This window comes from Hippocampus bargibanti, linkage group LG05 (genome assembly GCF_051943395.1).
Source record: "Hippocampus bargibanti isolate YZ-2025 linkage group LG05, ASM5194339v1, whole genome shotgun sequence".
Lineage (NCBI taxonomy): Eukaryota > Metazoa > Chordata > Actinopteri > Syngnathiformes > Syngnathidae > Hippocampus > Hippocampus bargibanti.
The window spans coordinates 7,938,921-7,961,600 of NC_142738.1; the positions used below are offsets into that span (position 1 = coordinate 7,938,921).

Sequence of the window (22,680 nt, forward strand, 5' to 3'; positions counted from 1 at the left end):
CAAGGAGAAGTTACCCTACGACAGGGGTTTCGTGTGGCTTGGCGCTTTTCCCAGTGTCGCCTATGGGGGATGTGAATACCGGTAACTCCGCTGATCAACAGCAGGGCAAAGGCATTGATTACAAGACAAAGACAGCGGACTCGGCGGATTGTACAATTTTTATCTTGAGTAGACGCTAGATGAGCAGAACCAAGCCTCAGTTAAATGTTAATGTAGGCAGGCCTTGAAAGAGAAATAGCTTTTTTCCTCTTTGCTTGACCTGATTCTTGATGAAAAGCTGTTTTATGGACTACTTTGGAAGGTTACTTTGACTCGGACTACATCGTCCCACAAATGGTTTGACTTCACAACACAGCTATTAAAATAAAAAGTTCAGAAAGTGAAATAACACAAATGGTATCTTGCATGCGGTTGGTACCTTAAGCCAACGACAACCAGGACACTAAGAAGTCATGACAGACAAACTGTTTAGTGCATCAAAACCACATTTCCGGCCAATTAGAGAGCGGGCCAAGAGCTATTATGACCAAAGCCTATCAGAGTGGCTGCTTGCCATCCCGCATTGGGGAGACACAACTTCACATCTCAACATTTGGCTTCTCTTTAACGGTGAGGGATATTCCGTAATGTATCTGCGATAACGGTAATCACAACATGGTCCTTCGTTCAGTGGAAAGGCCCGTGCTGTTGGACAGTCTGCGGCTGGATGGATGCATGTCTTGAGGAGCCCGCCATGAGAAGAAAAGAGTGTTAGCGCAGAGCACCAATGCGTATGTGTGGAATTGTCGCGGCTTGGAATTGAAGCGGATTTACGTGGGACAGGAGATGTGAGATAATTTCTTTTGGCATTTAGCATGTAGCAGACGTGGACATTTCACCATGACGTCGTTGATCCACTGGTGAAAAGGATGCCCTGATCCTCTCCTCTTTCATCTAGAACTGCTTCATACAATAGAGGGTGCAGAAATGTGCTTAAGATTGAATGACTGTCTGTGTTTTTTGTGTTGTGTCACATTATCTGTTATTTAGTTTTTGTTGTTGTTATTTTAACTTCAAGATGGCGCCACGAGAGTGGCTGCCTTTACAGTAGCTCCTGTATTTTGTTTTTCTATTTCATCCTTTCCTATCCTCTTACTTTCAGAACTTTGCTGCTGTGAAATGTAAATGTCTCCACTGAGAGACTAATAAAGACGAATCCAATCCAATAAGCTGCATATACAATTTAGTATGTGTAAATTCTTTTTAGTAGTTTTCTAGATTTTAGACCAGGTGAAACCAGGTCTAAGTTGTGGCTCAGCGGTTGTAATAATATTAGTGCATTTGATCCAGGTGCAGACAGACACATTTTTGGGATCTGCTGATAAGTGTGATGGATATCATCAAATTATTATGAAGATGCTTTTTTTCTATAATACATTGTTATATATAAGCAATGGGTGAATTATACATTCGAGTAATGTCAATGGACATTAGACGAATAAAAACCTTTTGAAAACCCCCGAAATTACCCAAATACTTCTTGACCGAACTACAAAAACAAACAAACAAATAAATGAATAAATAAATAAATACATAAAACCATCCTGGCACAACGGGAAAGCTACAGAGCGAGGGGCATCCTGTCAAAGGGAATCAGAGTTAAAAAAAATACAAAATAAACCACAACTCACCCAAAACCTTAGTCAGCATAAAAAGACCCCCCCCCCATCTGTCTCACTGACTTGCTGTGGGCTTGCCTGAATCGCACGCATAACCAGTCATCACCGTCCCGCTATTATCTACTTAAGGATGATTGGCCGCGGTACTGACATTGGGCTGCCGACAGTTCTAAACACCCTGCGCCTTTAACCGGAGATCACAGCTGACTGAATCCATTTTGGATTCACCCCCACCACCACCACCCCCAACTCCCTTCCACTCTTCACCGCCCCTTGCTCCCTTCCCCTCCCTTTCTACCTTCTCTAAGCGCGGCTTTCATCAGAATGCAGGGGCTTGTCTGCAGGACCACACACACATGGCGTAATTATTAATAAAAGAAGATGACAAGTGAGCGTCCCTTACGAATGCTAAGAAGTGCCAGCACACAGAAGATGACGGCTATGTTATGGTGGTTCCTTGTTCACGGACCCTCGTGGATCCCAATGAGCTAATCATGACCCACCAAGATAGAGGTGCCCTTTGCAATGAGGCGCCGTGTTCGTCAATAGCGATTGGGGATTTCATGGGCTCTCAGAAAAAGAGATGCGTCAAGGGGTACTTACTGGTGGTTGCTCATGTTGAAACGCTTCCAAGGGACGTTCGCACTAAATCCGGACAGGTGTAAAACGATAGCAAGAGTAACCTGGCTCGACTCCTCTCACACCTTTGGAAAATACAGAAAACAACAAACAATAAAATACAATACAATATATATTGATTTATATAGCGCTTTAACAACAGCTGAAGCTGGAACAAAGCGCATAACATTGACAGCTATCATATAGAGCAAATAAAGCAGTCACAAAGATAGGAGAAAGCACCAGGGAGTAAAACCAACAAAAACACATATAAATACACATAAAAACATATATAAATACACATATTAAACATTGCACGACATTTGCAAACAGCCATATCAAACATCCAAAATAAATTGACACACAGGCGCCCGGTCCCTAAAATTATGGAATTGACATGTTGCATTTGCTTCTTGGTGGCACCACCTTCATCTCACCTCTTGCCTTTTTTGCTCTGTTTAACTATTTTCCCAGGGAGCACTAAACTATAATGGATTTTAAATCTCCCCTTAATATACGCTCCGCTCTGTGAATCTGTGGGGCTGAGGAACACCACACCTCTTGCATAGCAAGTACCAAGGGATGCTTGCTAGCTCCTTATGCTGCGGGACAGAAGGCCATTGAAGTCAGTTCAGTGAGACGTCGCTTTGACTGGAAGAGTGTGGAAAATTGAGCGCCTTCCAAACCAGATCGGCGGAGTAGGTACATGTAGATGCATCATTGTTCTAATGTTGACATGAAGCATTGTTCCAATTTAAAAAAAAAAACGTTTCATGGACTATTATCGCTATGCCGAGTATCCTGCAACAATACTTTTGCTTTTAAATAGCCCAGTGGCTGAGTGGGTTTTGAGCCGCGTTCACAAAAACGTTAAAAAAAGGATACCATTTACTCTTGAGGCGCATTTATTATTTTCATACTATTCATTTGTTCATCACATCTGTTGGTGACTCTTGGTCTATACAGTGTGTGTGCGGCAATTTTCAAGTAAGCACTTCTCCAGTTATACTAGCGCACAAATTCAATCAGCTGGGGTAGGCTTCGATAACTAAAATAAATGGATAGATATAATTATTTTTTTGTACATTTGTGTAAGACTACCATAAAAGAGCCTTATGCATGCATTAATGTTTGTTTGTTTGATAATGTCGGTGTTGGACCGATACTTCTCTGCAATAAATATTAACCCATTCACTGCCAGACGTGCAAAAATGTTGTCACTCCCATGCCAGGGTTTTTGTCATTGTCACTCGAATTCCAGGACCCACAAATTTGGATTTGTAGGACTACATAAACATTCAATGCAGCGTAAGAAACTTTAGACTCACTTCTTTCATCAGAAAAGTAAGAGTTAATGCCTAAATTATATGGGAGTGGAGTTATATGAGCTTGAAATGAGTGTGGCTGTCCAAAATACAATGCAATACATATATATTGGTTTATGCAGTGCTTTAACAACAGCTGAAGCTGCAACACAGCGCTTACATGAAAAAATACAATGATGCCCCCTTGTGGAAAGAAAAACATTGACAAAGGCCATGGCCAACGCTTTATCGGCACCCAAACAAGAAAAAACAAAACCCGAACAAATTCGGGAATGGCGCTCTACGTCATATTTTCAATTCCCGAATACATTCGGGAATGGCAGTGAATGAGTTAATGCTCCCCGCAGAATTTGGTGGGGAAAATAATGAAGTTGCCCGCCAACAGTTCCAACCTCAACCTAGCTCAAAATTTATTAACTTGTGTGGAAGTTTTGGAATAATCAATAGCTAGCAACAATTTGGTGAGAAAAATGTTATATAACTGCCAATTCCCCCCATCCCATTTCCCCTTTTTATTAATCAGGATATAATCCACCAAAGAACACCAAAAAAAGAGTCAATGCTCAGCAAGATTTGCTACATTTTTTACATCAATAGTGCTACACATACTACAAATACACGTTTCCGACAAATGGGACATTATTTACGAGGGAAATAAACAGGCTATCCAAAAGTGTGAATTGTGATCAAGAAGCATTGTTTACCCAAAGAAAAAAAATCTCTGAAATATTGACAAATAGCTAAGGTTTAAAATTTGAGGGGTTGTTTTTAACGCAGCGGTTTTTAGGTGATAAAAAATGTGTACAAAGTGACGGCGATTTCTTGGCACCAATATGTGATGACTTTGAGCAAATTAGCTATACAGCTGAAAAACAAAGATTTACACTGACATTTTTTTACCCACAGACAATTTTGAGTCCTCAATTGAACCTAAAATGGATGTTTTTAATTTTTGGGTGTGGGCCAAAGTACCCAAAGGAAAATCATCCAAGCACAGTGAGACAAAGAAAACCCCACATCAGAATGTTTGGAAGCAAGGTTCCAACCCCAAAACTCAAAACTTTGGGGCAGAACTTGGCAATGTGTTGTCATAATATATCTTTAATAACACATTTAAACACAGCAATATATTTGAACATTATATTTGCTTATATATACTTATATTGGTGGGTTGTATTTTTGACGTCATTCTACCCTAGAGATGAGAAATGCCTAATTTTGTTGCACAGCTCCACACACTTCTGACTCTGAGACGTATGTGCTTACAATTCATCCTCAAGGTGATTCACTGTCGTCTTGTTGGGAATAGGATTAAAAACAGACAACTTTCACCTCTTTGATCTGTGATTTCTATTTATTCCTCGAAGTGCTCCATCACGGTGATGGCTGTCTAAAAGGCGGCAATGTTCACCATCTCCTTGCGAGCCAACGAGCCTTGGTCTATTTCTGCACAAGCTCATCCTCATCGAGATGCATTTGCAATCATGTCAAGCGAGGCCGACATAAATTGTGCTCTGAGACCTCTCGGTCGGATTCTTCTTCTTTTTCCCCCGAGTCAACCAACACAAGAAAGGGGGAAATAAAGCAAACGGATGCACACTAACCTCCTGCGTTGCTTTGCTCTACATAGTGGAAAGTATGGTAGTGACTCATTTGCCCTCGAAGTAACGACGGGCACATCTCCCTCCTCGCCGATGATGAAGATCACGATGAGAGGAGCTCGGATCTTCGCTAGATTGAGTGGGTTGACAAATCCGCCGAGCACCAGCGTCGCCGTTCCGGGGACACAGCACGACAAACAGACCTCTTCCTCCGGCGCGAGGGCACCATGCTTCAGGAGCGGGCGACGCCGTCACCGAGTCCGGGGACATGGTCCCATCGTGGGAGGGTGGCTCGTGTTTTTTTTCCTGAAGAGGGGTGTGGGTGGGGGGTCTTCCACTCCCCCTCCCCGCGATCACACCGGGGGCTCCATGTGGAAGAAGAGGCTCGCAACCGGCAGCTGTCCAAATGCTTAATTCTAACGGTTGACGACGTCGGCGAGGACAAGACAGTACAATGCGCACAAATGTAATGAATCAAGACACACACACACGAGAATAATAGTCCTAATATAGACATGAAATTAATTCGAAAAATGATACGAATGAACTGTGTTTATATGCTACATTTTACATACGGCTCTGATGAAGCGTTGACGTCGGAGGTAAAAAAACGCTTCTTTTCACTTCCTTCAGCTTCCTCGCGATAACGACAAACGCGCCAAAGCGAAAAAATGGCGAAAAAAAGGACCGAAATATTTTTATTACAATGTAGTTTCCCCCTTAACTAAATCTGTATTAATTTGCACAAAATATTTCATATTTAGGGAGGTGTCTGTAACAATAATGTCCCCCCCCCCCCCTCCAAAAAATCGAAGAGAGACTTTTATTTATTTTAACAGCAAACCAATGTGCAATTTCCCTCCGGATAAATAGAGCAACGATCAATCAAAATTACAATCGTACCCGGTTTGTTTTTCTTTTACTGAGCGAGTTGCTTGTTCTGTAGCCACAAAGGGGCATAAGTCTTCTTGTGCCGGTCCCAAGCCCGGATAAATACAGAGGGTTATGTCAGGAAGGGCATCCGAAGTAAAAGCTTGGCAAAAACAAACATGCGGATCAAACCTCTAAAAAAGGAGGACACTGATTCGCTGTGGCGACCCCTTGAAGGGAAAGGCCGAAAGGAAAAGAAGAAGATCCGGTTTGTTTTTCATCCTCTCCTTAGCAGGAAGTAGCCTACAAATAAAAAAACAAACAAACAAAACAAATGAATCACTATGTATTGTTTTGGCTTGTATTAATAGTTCAGCCGTGGGAGAGGTCTGTGCTTCATTGGTAGTAAATGTATAAGGACAGCATTACAAAAAACACAAACTCTGATGGTGACCTCATCTTTCTTCACAATACTGTAAATCTGAATACAATTGGTACATTTCTACAATACACAGAATATGAAAAGTACTTCGGATGGTACAGTATGACAGTGATATTACTTCCATCCATCGAGTATCCGAACTGCTTAATCCTCACTAGGGTCATGGGGGGTGCTGGAGTCTATCCCATGCAGTCATCTTCGGTCACGAGGCGGGGGACACCCTGAAATGGTTTCTGGAATGTGGGAGGAAACCGGATGACTCGGTGAAAACCCACGTGGGCATACCCGGAGAGAATCCAGTATATGTTATTTTGTCAAATACATTTGATGCATTGAGTGATAATTGTTCTTGCCTTCAGAAGAGCAGCCACGGGTACAATAGACACCAGGGGAAGGTACAAGAGAGATATCCATTTCATGATTTCTTTCAGCCTGGATAGCTTTTAGAAAACCACACCCCGAGTGGCCCTCATCACAGGATAGATCCAGTCCAGTGTCAAGCCAATTGGAAAGAATATTGTGTATGACAAACTATCCAATACCTGTGTCGGGTCTCTCCCCTCGCTGCATATCATAAGCAATATTTTGTTGTTCTTGTGGCAAAATCTTGGATATTGCAATATTCCTATCACACCCCTGCCCAAAATCTAAATGATTAACACTCAAGTATAGAAAAAGAGGCTAGAAAATGATTATTTTTTTTATTCAAGCGTTTGTCTCTGCTCTCAAACACTGTGGGAATGACTGATGCGGGCCCTAAAACCACATCTCACCTACCTGTCAATCAAGCGCCACTTTTACAACCTGGAAACAATGATTCTATTTTGTCTAGGATCATTTTTATGCCTACACATGACTATATGCATGTACTCACAGCTGTCAATGAGGCACTCTAAAGTGGGAATGCCAGTAAGATGTGTGCTACACAGTTTTCTTACTCTGCATGATTTTCAAACATGTTTTGTATTTTCAAACAAATCTCTGAATTACACTTAACAGTTTTAGTACATTGGTTTGAACGTTGTGTACTACATAAAGTCATTTACTGTAAAATAACTATGTGTGTCTAGAAATGTGTGGTTGTAAGCAACCACACATTTCTAATTAGACACACATGTATGTATCCCAGCAGGCATCCATTATTTATGATACTTTATTTAAACCACAAGCCACAAATTGATTAGGTTTTCAATCATCGGTTAAGATGCACCCTGTAACCTGATCACAAAATAATCTGTCCATTGTTTATTCTGGAATTCAAAATATGATGTAGTGTGCCATGCCCGAATTTATTTGGGTTTTGTTTTTTCTTGTTTGGGTGCCGATAAAGCACTGGCCAGACCTCTGGTAATGTTTTTTTTTTCCCTTCCACATGGGGTAGCATTTCCCTTTTCTTCCATATTAGCACTTTGTTCCAGCTTCTGCTTATGTTAAAGCACTATACAAACCAATATGTATGTATTGCATTGTACAGTGATACTTTGGCTTCCGAAGTTAATTGGTTCCCAGATAGAGTGTGTAAGGTGAAAAGTGTGTATCCCAAAAATAATTTCCCATAGGAAACCATTAAAATAAGAATAATCCGTTCCCAGGTCCCCATAAAACATAATTTTCTACTTTCTAATTTTCTAAGCCTTAAAACTACACAAAATATACCTTATTTTACATATAATAGACATGCTATGGTATTATAATTAAAGAAATAAACTGTACTATATAATAAAGTCGTTTTATTTACCCTTGTGATGGTCGTTGAGGGCTTGATGGAATGGAGTGGCCGGTTTCATCAGCACTAAACACTTGATGAGGAACGTAACCTTCTTCTTTCACCATCTTGAGGAATGATCCCTTGTAGGTGCTTTCTCTGTGATAATTTCATCTAGTTCCTCATCAATTGTGTTCTGTTTAGCTGGGTTGATAGCTTTTTGCATCACATGTAAAGATGGCTTGTGCGGGTTGTTTGTGGAGCCTGATTGATGGGATATTTTAACCTTGCAGTCTACACTCTGCCTTTGAACGATCAAAGTTGAAACTCTCTCACTGTCGTCTGCCTGTCTCTTTCATGTTTAAACCACCTCCCCTCACTGCTGCGTTCTTGACCAATCACGTGGCTTTAACCGAAGACTGGGGGCGGGGAATAGAGGACAAAAACAGTCGGCTGTCGCACTCATCGAGGCAGCTCCGTGTACGAAAAAAGTTCGTATGCCAAGGTAAAGTTCGTATGCCAAGGTAAAGTTCGTATGCCAAGGTAAATTTTTCATAAATGTAATGTTTGTAAACCGAAAACTTCATAAGCCAAGGGGTTCGTAAACCGAGGTACAGTATCACTGTATTTTGGATAGCTGCCCTCATTTCAAGCTCATATAACTCCAGACCCATAATTTAGGAATTAACACTTTTCTATGATAAAAGAAGAATGTCCAAGGTCTCTTATGCTGCATTGAATGTTCATATAGTCCTAAAACTCACTATTCTGCGGGTCCTGGAGTGACAATGACACCGGAGTGGACACATTCTTGCAAATTTCTGGCAGTGAATGAGTTAAACATGAATAAGAAATAAGAAGAAGAATTTTGTAAAAAATGACATGATTGCACTGTCATCAAAAGAATTTCACGTGATACTGTGATGGAACCCCCCCCCCCCCCCTTGCTTTTCAAGTGAAACTAAACCACAACCCAGTGACACCATTTGTAGTTGATGCATAACTGTTAAATTATAGAAGACACAGAGATGCATTTCACACAACTGTGTTTTCACAACGGGGCCTTCTGCCAAGCCTGCAGCATGATACTTTGCCATTTAGAAAAGGTGCGAAACAATGAAGCAAACTTGCCAGTTGATGAGTCAACTAACGGTCCTGAGACAGAAGACACGAATCATGTCTTTGAAATGTGGCGGTCCGCAGTGTCTTCCCACGATTCTATTCATGCCTTCTTGACATGCCAACCATTCATTTGAGTCTCACCACGCAGACAAGCTCAAGTGTTGCCAAACCCATCCAAAGCCTGTGACAAAGAGACTCATTTCAGGTGGTATGAGAACATGTGATCATGTGTAGACCATCACCATCATTGTCATCATCATCATCATCCATCACAGTGATGGCCAAAAGGCTACTGTGATTCCACTACTGACCTAACAGACAAACTGACAAATGGCCAACAGCGACCTGGTATCGCATTTTCAGAGGCAATGTGGACAAACTGCCTTTGCAACATATTTTTCGGAGGCAAGAGCACGCCCACGTGACACTTACCCTTAAAGGTTTAGGTGAAAGCAACACATTACTGCGTGTCACGTTGGGAAGTCACAGTAGCGATCAAAAGTTGGGATATCACAAACAGGTAAGGACACTAGTTAGCTATTCCGTCGTCTTATTTTGTGTTTTTCTAAGTCGTATAGCGCTGACCTTTCTGTGTACAAGGAAATAATTGAATCTTATAATAATACATTACATTTTAAGCGCCTTTCAAAGGTCACAAGGACACTTTACAGTCACAGACAAGCATAGGTACTATAATAAATAAAATGTAATCACAAATACAATGCAATAAATAAAATGCAATTATAAATAGAAACAAGAGAGAGAGCTGCACCGAAAATGCAATTTTAAATAGGTGGGTTTTGAGATGGGACTTGAAGGTGGGAAGAGAATCGATGTTACGAATGTTGGGAGGAAGTGAGTTCCAAAGTTTGATTGCAGAGCAGCTGAAGGCTCTGTCACCCATCGTTCTGAGATGGGCAGGGGGGCACATAGAGGCGGAGGAAGAGGATCTGAGGGAACGAGAGGGAATATAAATTTGAAGAAGGTCAGCTAGGTATGGGGGGGCAAGGTTATGGATAGCTTTAAATGTATAAAGAAGAAATGTAAAGCTGATTCTATATTTGACCGGGAGCCAGTTGAGCTCTTGGAGGACGGGGGTGATGTGGTGAAAGGATGAGGTTCTGGTGATGATCCGAGCTGAAGAATTCAGGACGAGTTGAAGTTTGTGGAGAAGTTTCTGAGGGACACCAAAGAGAAGTGAATTGCAATAGTCAATCCGGGAGGTGACAAGACTATGAATGAGGATAGCAGTGGTGTGAGGAGTGAGAGACGGGTGAAGACGATTGAATTGTGGAGGTGGAAGTACGCAGACCGGGTTAAGTTATTAATATAGGAGTGGAAAGATAGTGTGTTGTCAAGAATGACACCTAGGCTTTTCACCTGATGGGAGGGAGAAACGGTCGAATTGTCAATAGTGAGAGAGAAACTGTTAGCTTTGCTCAAGGTGGATTTGGTACCAACGAGGAGAATTTCAGTTTTTTCGCTAAATTTGAGGAAGTTATGGGTAAACCAGGATTTAATTTCAGAGAGGATGAGTGAAAGAGAAGAAGGTAGAAGACAGGCGTCTGGTTTGCTGGCGAGATAGAGCTGGGTGTCATCCACAAAGCAATGAAATTGTATACCAAATTTGCAGATAATATTGCCAGGGGGAAGAAGGTAGGTGATAAAGTGCCCCAGGACAGAGCCTTGGGGCACACCAGAAGATACAGGAGAGGACTGTGAAGTGAATGAGTTAATTTGGATGAACTGAGAGCGGTCAGAGAGATAAGAGTGGAACCAGCGTAGGGTGTACCGTTTCTTATTAAAGAAACGGTAAAGTGTTATTGCTTTATCACAATGGATGCTGCTTTAATAGTTAAAGCTTTTTGAAAGGGGTTCCTCAGAGATCACTCATCAGCCTCCTATGAATGTGTTTTCTCCTTTAACTCACCAGCACTTTTAATTCTATCCAGGAAACAAAGGGGGGGAAAAAGATCCACTTTCCAGATGATGGCGGGTAAAAATAAAACTTGATTTTGAAACATTCCCCCTTTGCGCAAGCAACCATTTCATAGATATTTTGATGTGTACATATAGAACATGGAGTACCATGTGACGCGCAGGATGCCGCCTACTGTATGAATGGAGGCACGTGCTATAAACTTGCCTCTATGGAAACAATTTCCTGCGTGTAAGTCATGCTAACGCACGCAATGTTCATAAACTAGCATGTTTGGACTACCGTACTGAAAGCCTCTCTTATGTTTAGGTGCAATGACTACTACAAAGGAAGCCGATGTGAGCAGTATCAATTGCTCATTGGAGGCTCCGAAAAGGAGCATGCGGGTTTAATTGTAGCACTGGTCCTTGTGGCACTCCTCATTTTAGTGGTGGTTTCTGTGATTGTCTACTTTACATATAAGTAAGTACAAAAATAAGAGAAGTATCATAAAGAGCATGTTCTAAACTATTGATGTAACTTGTGCCTGCCCAGGATGCTGAAAGCCAAGCAACAGAGGCAACAGGTTCACACAGAATATTGGAAAGTCAAACCGAGAGTATGACGTTGATGTAATCTCGCAGCAAACAATCGGTGAGATATTTTTGAATGCCAGTTATTGTGCAAACTGGAGATGGGACGATTTTTGAAAAGTCATTTTTTTCCTTCCCTCCCCGTCCTCAATTTTACGATTTCATATGGGACTATTTTTTTCCCATGGTTGCCTTTTGATGTATTATTGAACAAACACAAGCAACAAAGTCATTCACGTGACAATAAATAATGTGAGATGCGTATACATACATGGTTTGAATTAATAGGTAAGGCTTATAAGCTAAAAGACAAATGAACCAGGTGCAGGCGCTCCCCAACTTACAAACGAGATATGTTCCGAACGGTAGTTCGTAAGGTGAATTTGTTCGTAAGTTGCTTCAGTGCTATATTTTGTATGGAATGCATGTTTGAGGCTTATAAAAGTATGTTTAAGGTTTATATAAATATGGTGAAGTAACCTATATTGGTTTGTACTAAAAAAATAAACATTTAATAAAATATAAAGATTTGTACATCTACAGCTGGAGAGAATACTACATACACTCAACCCGGAAGTAACTTAAATAGATAGAAAGCTAGCTAATAGGTAGCTAGCTAGATAGCTAATATCCAGCCAGCTAGATAGCTTATTCTTTTCCTTTCGGCTTTTCCCTTCAGGGGATCGCCACAGCGAATCAGTGTCCTCCATCTTCAGAGGTTTGACTCGCAAGTTTGTTTTGGCCAAGCTCTTATGTCGGATGCCCTTCCTCACACAACCTTCTGTATTTATCCGGGCTAGGGACCGGCACAAGAAGACACTGCCTGATGTCCCCTTGTGGCTACAGAACAAGCCACTCTATGAACATAATAAAGACGAAGATGCTAATAGATAGCAAAAAGATAGCTAGCTAGCTATATAGATAGACAGCTGGATAGTTAGATAAACAAAAAGAAGTGAAGAGAGGAAAAAATAAATAAGTCATTGGTGTGCTAAAAAAGATTTCCCATCAATCCTGTCCAATCAAAATCAAGAACAGCATGATTGAAAGGTGCTTATAAATGAAATGTATTATTATTATTATTATATGTACAAAAAATGTTTGTATGTACCGTTGTTTGTAACTCGAATGTTCGTAAGTAGGGGAGTGTCTGTATTAATTTCAAATCCAGTTGTTTTATCTAGTTATGAAATGACTAAAAACGGACTTGCGGCTTTTTTCGCATTTGCTACAACTACACCAAAGTCCGCCAGTCAAGTGTGGTGTAAACATAAGTCAGTAAGGTAACAATAACGCAAATAAATGTGTAGCTTTCTCACTCGACGTAATGGGTTGGCTCTTTAGTGGATCCTCTATAGACAAATACGATCAGTTCTGAGATGCTCCAATTGTTTCAGATTGACACTCATTTGGGCCCCTAAGAAATGAGAGAGAGAGAAAAAAAACACAATACATCAAAGACTCCGATTTGCACCCTCATAAAACTTTCATTTACTGCCAAGAAAATACTTAAAGCAGCATTAACTGTCATACACATGGTTAACTGCTGCTGTCAATGGTGCTCCCGACTTCAAGTTTGATGGCGAGTGTGTTCTCACAAAGACAAATGCAGCAATAGATTCCGTTCTATTATTTTATTGTTGAATTTGCTATTTTGTTCCGAGTTGCCAGAAACGGATGTACGACTTTCCTGTCCATAATTTTTGGTTCCCACTGTGTCACCACTATCCCTCCCACACCACACCCAAACAATCATACACAAAAAGCAGAAATAGAACATACATTGATGAGATGCTGCGATTTAACACGCCGTCACGCACAACCATGGATGGATTTTGGTGAGACTTTGGAAGCAGATTTTTTTCAGAAAAATGATGGTCGAGTTTTGAAATGTCTTGCCGATTTTGGGGTTTAAGGTGGACTATATAGTAACATTTCAATCTATAGGCTTTGACTAAACGCACTGTAGAAACAAAATTTTGTTGTTTATGTCAAAACATACTTTGTATATTTTCAACCTGCTGCACGTGTGACGCTGAATGGCAAAAAAAAAAATTGTTTCAGTTGATGGTTCAGTGGCTGTGATTCTGTAAATACAAGCAATGTGAAATCATATGACTATAGTGTTTTTTTCCCCGAGGGAGCCAAACCAAAGCACGCTTGTCAAATTTAATTTGTGACGCTCAAATTGGCAACACTGACACAAGGTTAATTGATCCAATAAAAATGTCGACGGTAATTTAATATACCCTGAAAATCGCCTGTGTAGAAGACAACTTCCGTATTTTCTGGTGTATAAGGTGCACCCAAAAGCCTTGATTTTCTTCAAAAGATGACCCTGTGCCTTCTATGTGAAGTAATATTGAGCCACAACGGGTCTCATAACTACTGTCAGCAGCCATAGACTCCATTTCCCCCTGTAGAAGCAGTGTGAAGTGCGTAACCCCAGCCTCTACTGTAGCACCTTAATATGTGGTGTGCCTTATATTTGGAAAACTTATCTATTTATGCATAATATTTGGAAAACTTTTTTCATTCATTGAAGGTGCGCCTTATACTCCAGTGCTTCTTATATATGGACAATTTTAAACATGTATCAATCATTGGGGGTGTAACTTATACATATAATACGTATAAAATACGGCAAGTTTCCTTTATACATAACATTTTTTGGTGTAATTATCTGAATACATCCTTTCCATCGACACTGTCATTTCTAGTGTTGACCACCATCTAGTGGAGAAAATTCGAAGCATTTTTTTCATGTTTTCCTCATAATACTTAAAACAACATTACAGTGATACCTTGGCTTCCAAACTTAATTGGTTCCCAGACAGTGTGTAAGGCGAAAAGTGTGTGTCCCAAAAATTAATTTAAAATGAGAATAATCCGTTCCCAGGTCACAATAAAACCTAATTTTCTACTTTCTAATTTTCTAAGTCTTAAAACTACATAAAATATACCTTATTTTAGGTATAATAAATGTGTTATGGTATTATAATTAAAAAAATTAACTGTACTGTATAATAAAGTCGTTTTATTTACCTTTGTGATGGTCGTTGATGGATTGATGGAATGGAGTGGCCTTTCACCAACCTTTCACCATCTTGAGGAATGATCCCTTGTAGGTGATTTCTCTGTGATAATTTTATCTAGTTCGTCATCAATTGTGTTCTGTTTAGCTGGGTTGCTTTTTGCATCAGGTGCACAGCTGGCTTGTGCGGGTTGTTTGTGGAGCCTGATTTATGGGATATTTTAACCTTGCATCTACACTTTGTCTTTGAACTAGCAATGTTGAAACTCTCTCCCTGTCGTCTGCCTGTCTACTTAATGTTTAAATCACCTCCCCACACTGCTGCGTTCTTGACCAATCACGTGGCTTTAACCGAAGACTGGGGGCGGTGAATAGAGGACAAAAACAGTCGGCTGCCATTTTGTTGTAAGAGGAACGGGCTCGTTTGCGAAAGACACATCACTCATTGAGGCAGCTCTGTGTACAAAAAAAGTTCATATGCCAAGGTAAAGTTTGTATGCCAAGGTAAAAGGTTCATAAATTTAACGTTTGTAAACCAAGTGTTTCATAAACTAAGGTATCACTGTAGTTGGCTTTAAAAAAGTTCAAGTGCAAAGAATTTTTCAAATTGAAATATGAAATATTCAAATATGAAAACCAAAAGCAGTTTTCTGGAAACTTCTTACGTGCTTTTGGCTTCGTCAAACTCGCATGCAATTTTCAATGCTGTGCTATTAAGTCCCACGGAATTCATGTTCGTGAGAATGCTGACCACCACTCCCTGCGGGAGGGTCTTCTGCCCGATCTCCTCACTGGGCAACACCAACAGGACACTACTGGCCCCCACAGCGCCCCCTGTGTGTGAGACATAATGCCTGCGCTTCCTGCACTGCCCGCATTTCTGCTCTTTCTCCACCACCATCCAACCTTGGCCGTACCGTACGTCATTGTCCCCGCCGACCTCCGTTTTGTCTGCCGGCGTCCAGAGTTCCACAGCGCTTTGGGGTTTGAGGAAGCCGGGCAGCAACCCTTCAGTGTCCTTAATGTGGCCCATCTGGTAGCTGTAGAGCAAAACATTACCAAACCGTAGCAAGTCCTCCGCCGTGGAAAGGAAGCCGCCGCCTGCCCACTTGTATGAGTTGTCCACGTAGGGGCAGTTGACCACCCGACCTCGCTTGTTCAGACGGTAATATCTGCGGAGGACAACTATTTTTCAGCACATGCAATCAAAACATTTCAGAGAATCAAGTGGGAGAATTTTGATAAATAAGGAGAGAAGATTAAATCCGCCGTCACAGCAGCTCTTGTATTTTGTTTTTGCTGCTGTGAAATGTAAATCTATCCACTGTGAGACAAATAAAGGCTCATCTAATCTAATAATAATAATAATAATAATAATAATAATAATAATGATACCTTGGCTTACGAACTTAATTGGTTCCCAGAAAGTGTGAGTAAGGCAAAAAGTGTGTATTCCAAACATTAATTTCTCACAGGAAACCATTAAAATGAGAATAAGCTGTTCCCAGGTCCCCATAAAACATAATTTTCTACTAAATAAGCCTTAAAACTACACAAAATAGATCTTATTTTTTGTATAATAAATGTTTATTGTATTGTATTGTAATTAAAGAAATAAACTACTATATAATAAACTTCTTTTATTTACCTTTGTGATGGTAGTTGATGGCTTGGATAGCTTTTTGCATAAAGTGTCTCAAGGAGCTCTGGGTTGTTCATCTTGGAAGTTGTGATATTGCAACAGATGCAGGGAGACACACTAGAAACTTCATTAATAGCTGGTTCCCTTGCCTGTCTTTTCTCTTCAAATTGTACAGATGGCTTGTGCGGGTTATTTGTGGAGCCTCATTGATGGGATATTTTAACCTTGCAGTCTACACTCTGCCTTTGAACTATCAATAAAGTTGAAACGAGTCCAAAATTCAATGTTTTCTATCCATTTTCTCACCATTTCACTTTTGTTTTTTTTTGTTTTCACTTTTGTTTTTTTGTTTCAAGCTCTGTCATCTCCCTTTCGTGTGTGTGTGCGTGTGTGTCTGTAATCCTTCCCCCCACTCACTGATGCGTGTTTCCCCTCAGTCCTCTACCACGGATCTTGACCAATCACGTGCGGCTTTAACCGAAGACAGCGGGCGGGGAATAGAGGGGAAAAAAAAGTTGGCTGCCATTTTCAGCTCATTGTTAGGAGCGCCAAGAACCGGCTTCTTCGTGAACGACATCACTCATTGTGGCACTCCCTGTGTTTCCCGGAAAATAGTTTGTATGCCAAGATTATATTCTTGCGAAATTAACGTTCGTAAGGCAAAAAGTTCGTTAGCCCAAGCGTTCGTAAATTGAGGGATCACTGTAATAATAATCTAATCTAAATGCAGCCATGAGTTAGTACCGATACCACAAGGGCCTTAATTGAAGGTACAGTCAAACCTTGGTTTTCAACCACAATCCGTTCCAAAACACTGTTCCAGAACCGATTTGTTCGACAACCAAAACATTTAAAAATCAATTTATTCGCTGTCTGCTTTTTTTAACTCATTCACTGCCAGACGATATGCAAAAAAAGTGTCCACTCCAGTGCCAGAGTTTTTCTCATTTTCACTCAAATGCCAAGATCCATATAATATTGGGGTGTAGGACGATATACACATTCAATGCAGCGTAAGAAACCTTAGATTTTTTTGTTTTTTTCATCACAGTATCGCATGAAAATCTTTTGATGGTAGTGCAATTATGTCATATTTTATAACATTCTTCTTCTTATTTCTTATTCATGTTTAACTCATTCACTGCCAGTAATTTGCAAAAATCAAAAATATGTCCACTCCAGTGTCATTGTCACTCCAGGACCCGCAGAATAGTGAGTTTTAGGTCTATATAAACATTCAATGCAGCATAAGAGACCTTGGACATTCTTCTTTTATAAAAAAGTGTTAATTCCTAAATTATATGGGTCTGGAGTTATCTGATCTTGAAATGGGGGTGGCTGTACAAAATACAATACAATATATACATATAGATTTATATAGCATTAACCTGGACAAAAAGCAAATTATTGCCCCACATGGAAGGGAAAAACATTGCCAGAGGTCTGAACAGCGCTTTATCGGCACACCTCGCAAGAAAAAACAAAACCCGAACAAATTGGGGAATGGCGCTCTACGCGGCCTGGAATTTGCTTACCTGGAGCGATGGTAAATGATAGGTTCGTTCTGATCTGGCACAGTACTGAGCATTCCAAGTTCCCGGAAGAGGTTGGCCATGAAATCCAGGAAACGCTGGCCAGCAGCCTGCTCGATGAGAGCACTGAGGAGGGTGAAGGCATGGGTGGAGTACAAGAAAGTTGTCCCTGTAGAAAGAGGAAGTAGAGTGAAATGACTACAACTTCAAATGCATCCTGATTGCTTATGATGCAATTGAGCAAGCGCTGCAGGTGTTTTACCGGGTTCAAAAATGAGCGGGTCGTCCTTAAAGAGGTCTAACGCCTGAGCGACGCTTTCAAAATTGTCCGTCAAGTAGTATTCATCGTGGTCAAATTCTTTTTTCTGCTTTGCCCACGAAGCCTGTTTGGATTGGACGTTCTGCTCTTTAGTGTGGTCATCTTTATTTTCACACAAGCTCTTGTCCTCCGTTTTCTCTGTGGCTGACTTTAACAGTCGCTTGGCTTTCTCCTTGTCCTCCCTCACTTTGGCGCCGTCCTTCTCGTAATGACGTATACCGCTGAGGTGTGAGAGAATCATGCGAGGGGTTATTGTAACCTAAAAATAGATAAAAAAAACAAGATCATGACCTTGTGTGTAGGATTGCATTAGATCAGGGGTGTCAAAGTCATTTTTTGCCGCGGGCCACATTGTAGTTATGGTTTCCTCTCGAGGGCCGTTATGAATTTGGGGAAGCCATTAGAATGTTTAAATCCCTTCAAATATTACATATAGAGCACACAGCAAATTAATGAATAACTCGTTTTCGAATCTGAAGTCAAGAATAATGACTTTTATTGTGGTTGACATCCAAAAATATGAAATTTTGGCTCAGATTTTAGCAACCATCTTGGAATTTAACAAGTTTGATTTGCTTTTGCGGGGCCGAAAAAAATGATGTGGCGGGCCGGTTATAGCCCGCGGGCCATGGCTTTGACACCTGTGCATTAGATGAAAGATGGACATGCGTTGAGTTGAGCTGACTTACATTCTGACCACCAAATTGTTTTTGTGGAAATTCTGGCACATATTTCTGGACGGGCGCATCAAGATCTAGTTTCCCTTCCTCACAGAGGCGCGCAGAAGCTGCAGACGTGAAGGATTTACTGATGCTGGCGATTCTCATCACAGTTTCCGGGCCACATGGAACACCATTCTCCAAATCGGCATAACCGATTCCTGAAATCCATCAAAGAATTAACTATAACTAATAACAACCATGACTATAACCAGTGTCTGAAACAGTTAGCGGACACCCGGGCAGACAACTCTGAAAAGTTCCCTGCTCAGCCATAAAGTTGCCTGCCCCATTTTCACAACTTGAAACACAATAAGACAACTAAGCAAAAAAAAAAAACAAAAAACAAAACAAAACATTGTTGCGAAGTGTAAAGATTTTTTTTTAATTAAGGATGTACCTACTACAATAAATAAATACATTCGGGAATGGCAGCCAATGAGTTAATTTTAAAAAATGACAACAAATAAAACAACTTACAAACAAAAATACGAATTATAGCAGTGTCTGAAATAATGTCTGCTCGGACACCCGGGCCGTGCAGCTTTTGCGTCGGGCGTACAACTGAGTGTACAACAGAACGTTTCCGCCCGGGTGGGCGGCAACTTTTCCAAGAAAAAAAAAAAGATTTTTTTGTCAAATCAAATGTTTGCTTTATTCAATAAAGCAAATGTTTGAACGAAGATTTCGAAATCAGAATAAGTAAATTTTGGGAATTTCGGTTTGGTTCGTTTGTCAATTTGCATACTCAGCACGGCAGCCAATCAGAAGCCTGCTGTCTGCTTCCGGACTTTCCCAAGCATTATAGGAGATGCCAGCGTGACGTCATTTGCTAAATTCCGGGAGGCCGATAGCCAAGTAAACACAACAGTTGTCAGCGAGTGCGATCATTGTTTTGTAAGCTTATGCCTTTCATTTTCGGTTTTGATGAAGAAAGTCTTCGAGTTTTAGTACGATGGTCATATCGTGTGTAGTTGTGGGCTGCACGAACCGTTTTGTGAAAGGATCCGGGTTAAAATTTCACGGAATACCGATCGCTAAAGGGAGAAAACAAACCGGTTCGTTTGGCAATTTGCATACTCGGCACAGCAGCCAATCAGAAGCCTGCTTCGTGCTTTGGACTTTCCCCGAGCGTTATAAGGTCGTGCATTTGCATATCATTTTCCAAAGTAGATGCACAGAACCTCAGCCCCGGGAGAAAGATTCAAAAGAATCTAATAAAATTTACATTGCATTTTCTGTCTAGCTCTCTTTCTTGTTTGCATTGATAATTTTATTTTATTTATTGCATTCAATTTGTCATTGTACATGTATTTTAATTATTCGAGTACCTATGCTTGTCTGTGACTGTAAAGTGTCCTTGAGAGCTTTGAAAGGCGCTTAAAATGTAATGTATTATTAATATTACAAAATGTAAATGTACATTATCCCATGACTGTAAAGTGTCCTTGAGAGTTTTGAAAGGTGCTTAGAAATTAAATGCATTGTTATTAAAAGCATTGTGGAAAGAGGAGTTCACGTAGCTTGTAGCAGACAACGCAACGCAAACATTGCAAACAGTGTATGGAATAACGACAACTGGAGCAAAATCTTCATTTACCATAAATTAAGACAAGGATCATATGTGGTAGGTACCGGGAGGAGCTCAAAGTCGAGCCGATTCGCCTCCACATCGAGAGGAGCCAGATGAGGTGGCTCGGGCATCTGATTAGGATGCCCCCAGAACGCCTCCCTGGTGAGGTGTTCCGAGCATGCCCCACTGGCAGGAGACCCCGGGGACGACCCAGAACACGCTGGAGAGACTATGTCTGCCAGCTGGCCTGGGAACGCCTCGGGATCCGCCAGGACGAGCTAGAAGAAATGGCTGGGGAGAGGGAAGTCTGGGCTTCCCTACTGAAGCTGCTGCCCCCGCGACCCGATTAATTAAAAAAAAATCATTTATACTTTGCAACAATGGTTTTTTTTTGCGATTAGTTGTCTTATTGTGTTTCAAGTTGTGAAAAATGGGGCAGGCAACTTTATGGCCGGGCAGGTAACTTTTCAGAGTTGTCGGCCCTGGTGTCCGGTAACTATTTGTCATGAGTTTCAGGCACTGATTATAGAGAGACAATTTTGAGTCACTCTATTCAGGTTCTGACCCTTATGTAGTGAGTGATGGACACTTTTGAGAGTAAAAATTTTACTTTTTTATGTTAGTCGTTTTAAACGGATTCCAGTGTCAGTTGTACCACATGCAAACATGCACTAACCTTCACACCAGACAGTAACTCCATCTACTGACACCCCCACCACCACGCCGGGAGCTCCGAACTCAGTCTGACAAAAGAAGACCCACATAAATAGACAAAGCTGCCACCGCAGAGCCGGACTGGTGGAACCTGATCACGTTCACATTCCGGTCTGCACACCTGCCCGCCTACCTGGATCCGCTCCACCAAGACTCGGCTCGCTTTGATGGCAACATCGTATCGACGATTCGTTGGTTCCGTCGCTGTCGTATCACACAAACCGTTGTTTTCCCTGGCGTGATATTTCAGTCCAAAGACCAGGGCAAGACCCAGGCCGGTCCCGCTGACCCACAAGGAAAATCTTGTAAAGTTTTGTGACAAGGTTGGGGTGGCGCCGCTCACGTAGCATCGTCTTTGGTTAAAAATATTTGACAAGCCGTGCGGCCTACATCGTGCAGCCAGTTGAGCAATCTGCAAAGTGGACACACACGTGGGCAAAAGCTTTGAATTGACACAGAAACTACGTGGCACCAACAAGTGGTACATTTTTGGGGACGAAAGAGTCTTTTTCTTGATCAAACCCCTTGGCTTCGATGTGTCTTAAGAAGCTGGTAAACTCCCATTCGGTTTGTCATGACTAGCCAGACCTGATGAATTGAATACCGATTTTGAAAACATCGAGTGACCGCCATTTAAATGTAGGTCAGAACAGCACAGATCCTCGAACATTTCATGACAAGGCTAACAACTGACTGCATGGGCAAATCATTATTCAAATGAAATCAGGATAAGTAAACAATCCATGTTGACAACGATGAATCAAAACAACAAACCACGACCAAAATAACAAACAAAACGCAGACATTTTAAGTTTCAGAAATCATAAAACGGGAAATTTTCGCACTCGCGACTCTGTGGTGCGTGTTAAAATGTTAAAGTTACAAGTGTTAGAAATAAAACACAAACAGGCTCTCATTGTTTATTTACACATTCAATTAGAATAAAATGTATTTTGTTTTTACATGTTCTTTTGTTTCACCTTACAAATTAACTGTCAAAATCGGGAGTCTCCCGACCAAATCGTGAGACTTGTATGAAAACGCAAGTAGTATGTGAAGTCAGTCGACCACAAAATTAGTCAGCTGACCAAGTATCACATTGTACTGAAGAAGTGCTCCACTGGGGTTGTTGAGGACACATTAGAAATGTGAGCAGCTTGAGTTCAACACATCGTTTTATTTTATCTCATAAAATATATGTAAAAATGAGTTTTTCTGCACCTGTATGTAACAATCAAACCCCTTTTGCTCCGGGACAGAAAAACCATCCATTACCTGCCCAAAAAAATTAAAGA

At 41.0% G+C, this 22,680-nt stretch overlaps 3 protein-coding genes across 7 annotated transcripts in view; 1 reads left to right on the forward strand and 2 right to left on the reverse strand.

Moving 5' to 3' along the window:
- Window positions 1–13,205, reverse strand: part of tmem266 (transmembrane protein 266) — a 45,954-nt gene extending 32,749 nt beyond the window's left edge. The window contains exons 1-4 of the mRNA XM_088996115.1: window positions 13,172–13,205; window positions 6,633–6,747; window positions 5,206–6,375; window positions 2,262–2,362 (exon numbers count right to left, since the gene is read on the reverse strand). Coding sequence (XP_088852241.1) covers window positions 2,262–2,275 — 14 coding nt within the window. The 5' untranslated portion in view covers window positions 2,276–2,362; window positions 5,206–6,375; window positions 6,633–6,747; window positions 13,172–13,205. The remainder of the gene's footprint in view (window positions 1–2,261; window positions 2,363–5,205; window positions 6,376–6,632; window positions 6,748–13,171) is intronic.
- nrg4 (neuregulin 4) lies at window positions 9,633–13,967 on the forward strand. Its single transcript, XM_088996132.1, has 5 exons — window positions 9,633–9,861; window positions 11,294–11,337; window positions 11,418–11,511; window positions 11,590–11,742; window positions 11,815–13,967. Exons 2-5 carry the CDS (start codon window positions 11,328–11,330, stop codon window positions 11,882–11,884), a joined length of 327 nt encoding a protein of 108 aa, XP_088852258.1. The 5' UTR covers window positions 9,633–9,861; window positions 11,294–11,327; the 3' UTR covers window positions 11,885–13,967.
- Window positions 13,171–22,569, reverse strand: lactb (lactamase, beta). Of its 5 annotated transcripts, XM_088996121.1 has the most exons (8): window positions 21,507–22,569; window positions 21,348–21,414; window positions 19,069–19,259; window positions 18,323–18,638; window positions 18,064–18,229; window positions 15,996–16,058; window positions 15,804–15,926; window positions 13,171–13,269 (listed from the first exon to the last, which is right to left on the reverse strand). In XM_088996121.1, the coding sequence occupies exons 1-8, from the start codon at window positions 21,870–21,872 to the stop codon at window positions 13,221–13,223; spliced, it is 1,341 nt and encodes a 446-aa protein (XP_088852247.1). In that variant the 5' UTR covers window positions 21,873–22,569; the 3' UTR covers window positions 13,171–13,220. The 5 variants fall into 5 exon arrangements, with proteins under 5 accessions (XP_088852247.1, XP_088852246.1, XP_088852245.1 ...); XM_088996120.1 differs by having other exon boundaries at window positions 15,804–16,058; XM_088996119.1 differs by lacking the exon at window positions 13,171–13,269 and having other exon boundaries at window positions 14,118–15,926.
- Window positions 22,570–22,680: the final 111 nt, after the last annotated feature.

Excerpts from the sequence above, each read along its gene's own strand:
- nrg4 (XM_088996132.1), top strand. Across the intron at positions 11,512-11,589 it reads ATGGAAACAATTTCCTGCGT|GTGCAATGACTACTACAAAG; the intron begins GTAAGTCATGCT and ends TCTTATGTTTAG. Across the intron at positions 11,743-11,814 it reads ATTGTCTACTTTACATATAA|GATGCTGAAAGCCAAGCAAC; the intron begins GTAAGTACAAAA and ends GTGCCTGCCCAG.
- lactb (XM_088996116.1), bottom strand. The coding sequence starts at position 21,872 with ATGTACCACTTGTTGGTGCCACGTAGTTTCTGTGTCAATTCAAAGCTT. Across the intron at positions 18,639-19,068 it reads AACAATTTGGTGGTCAGAAT|GTTACAATAACCCCTCGCAT; the intron begins GTAAGTCAGCTC and ends ATCTATTTTTAG. Across the intron at positions 16,059-18,063 it reads ATCATTTACCATCGCTCCAG|ATATTACCGTCTGAACAAGC; the intron begins GTAAGCAAATTC and ends TGTCCTCCGCAG.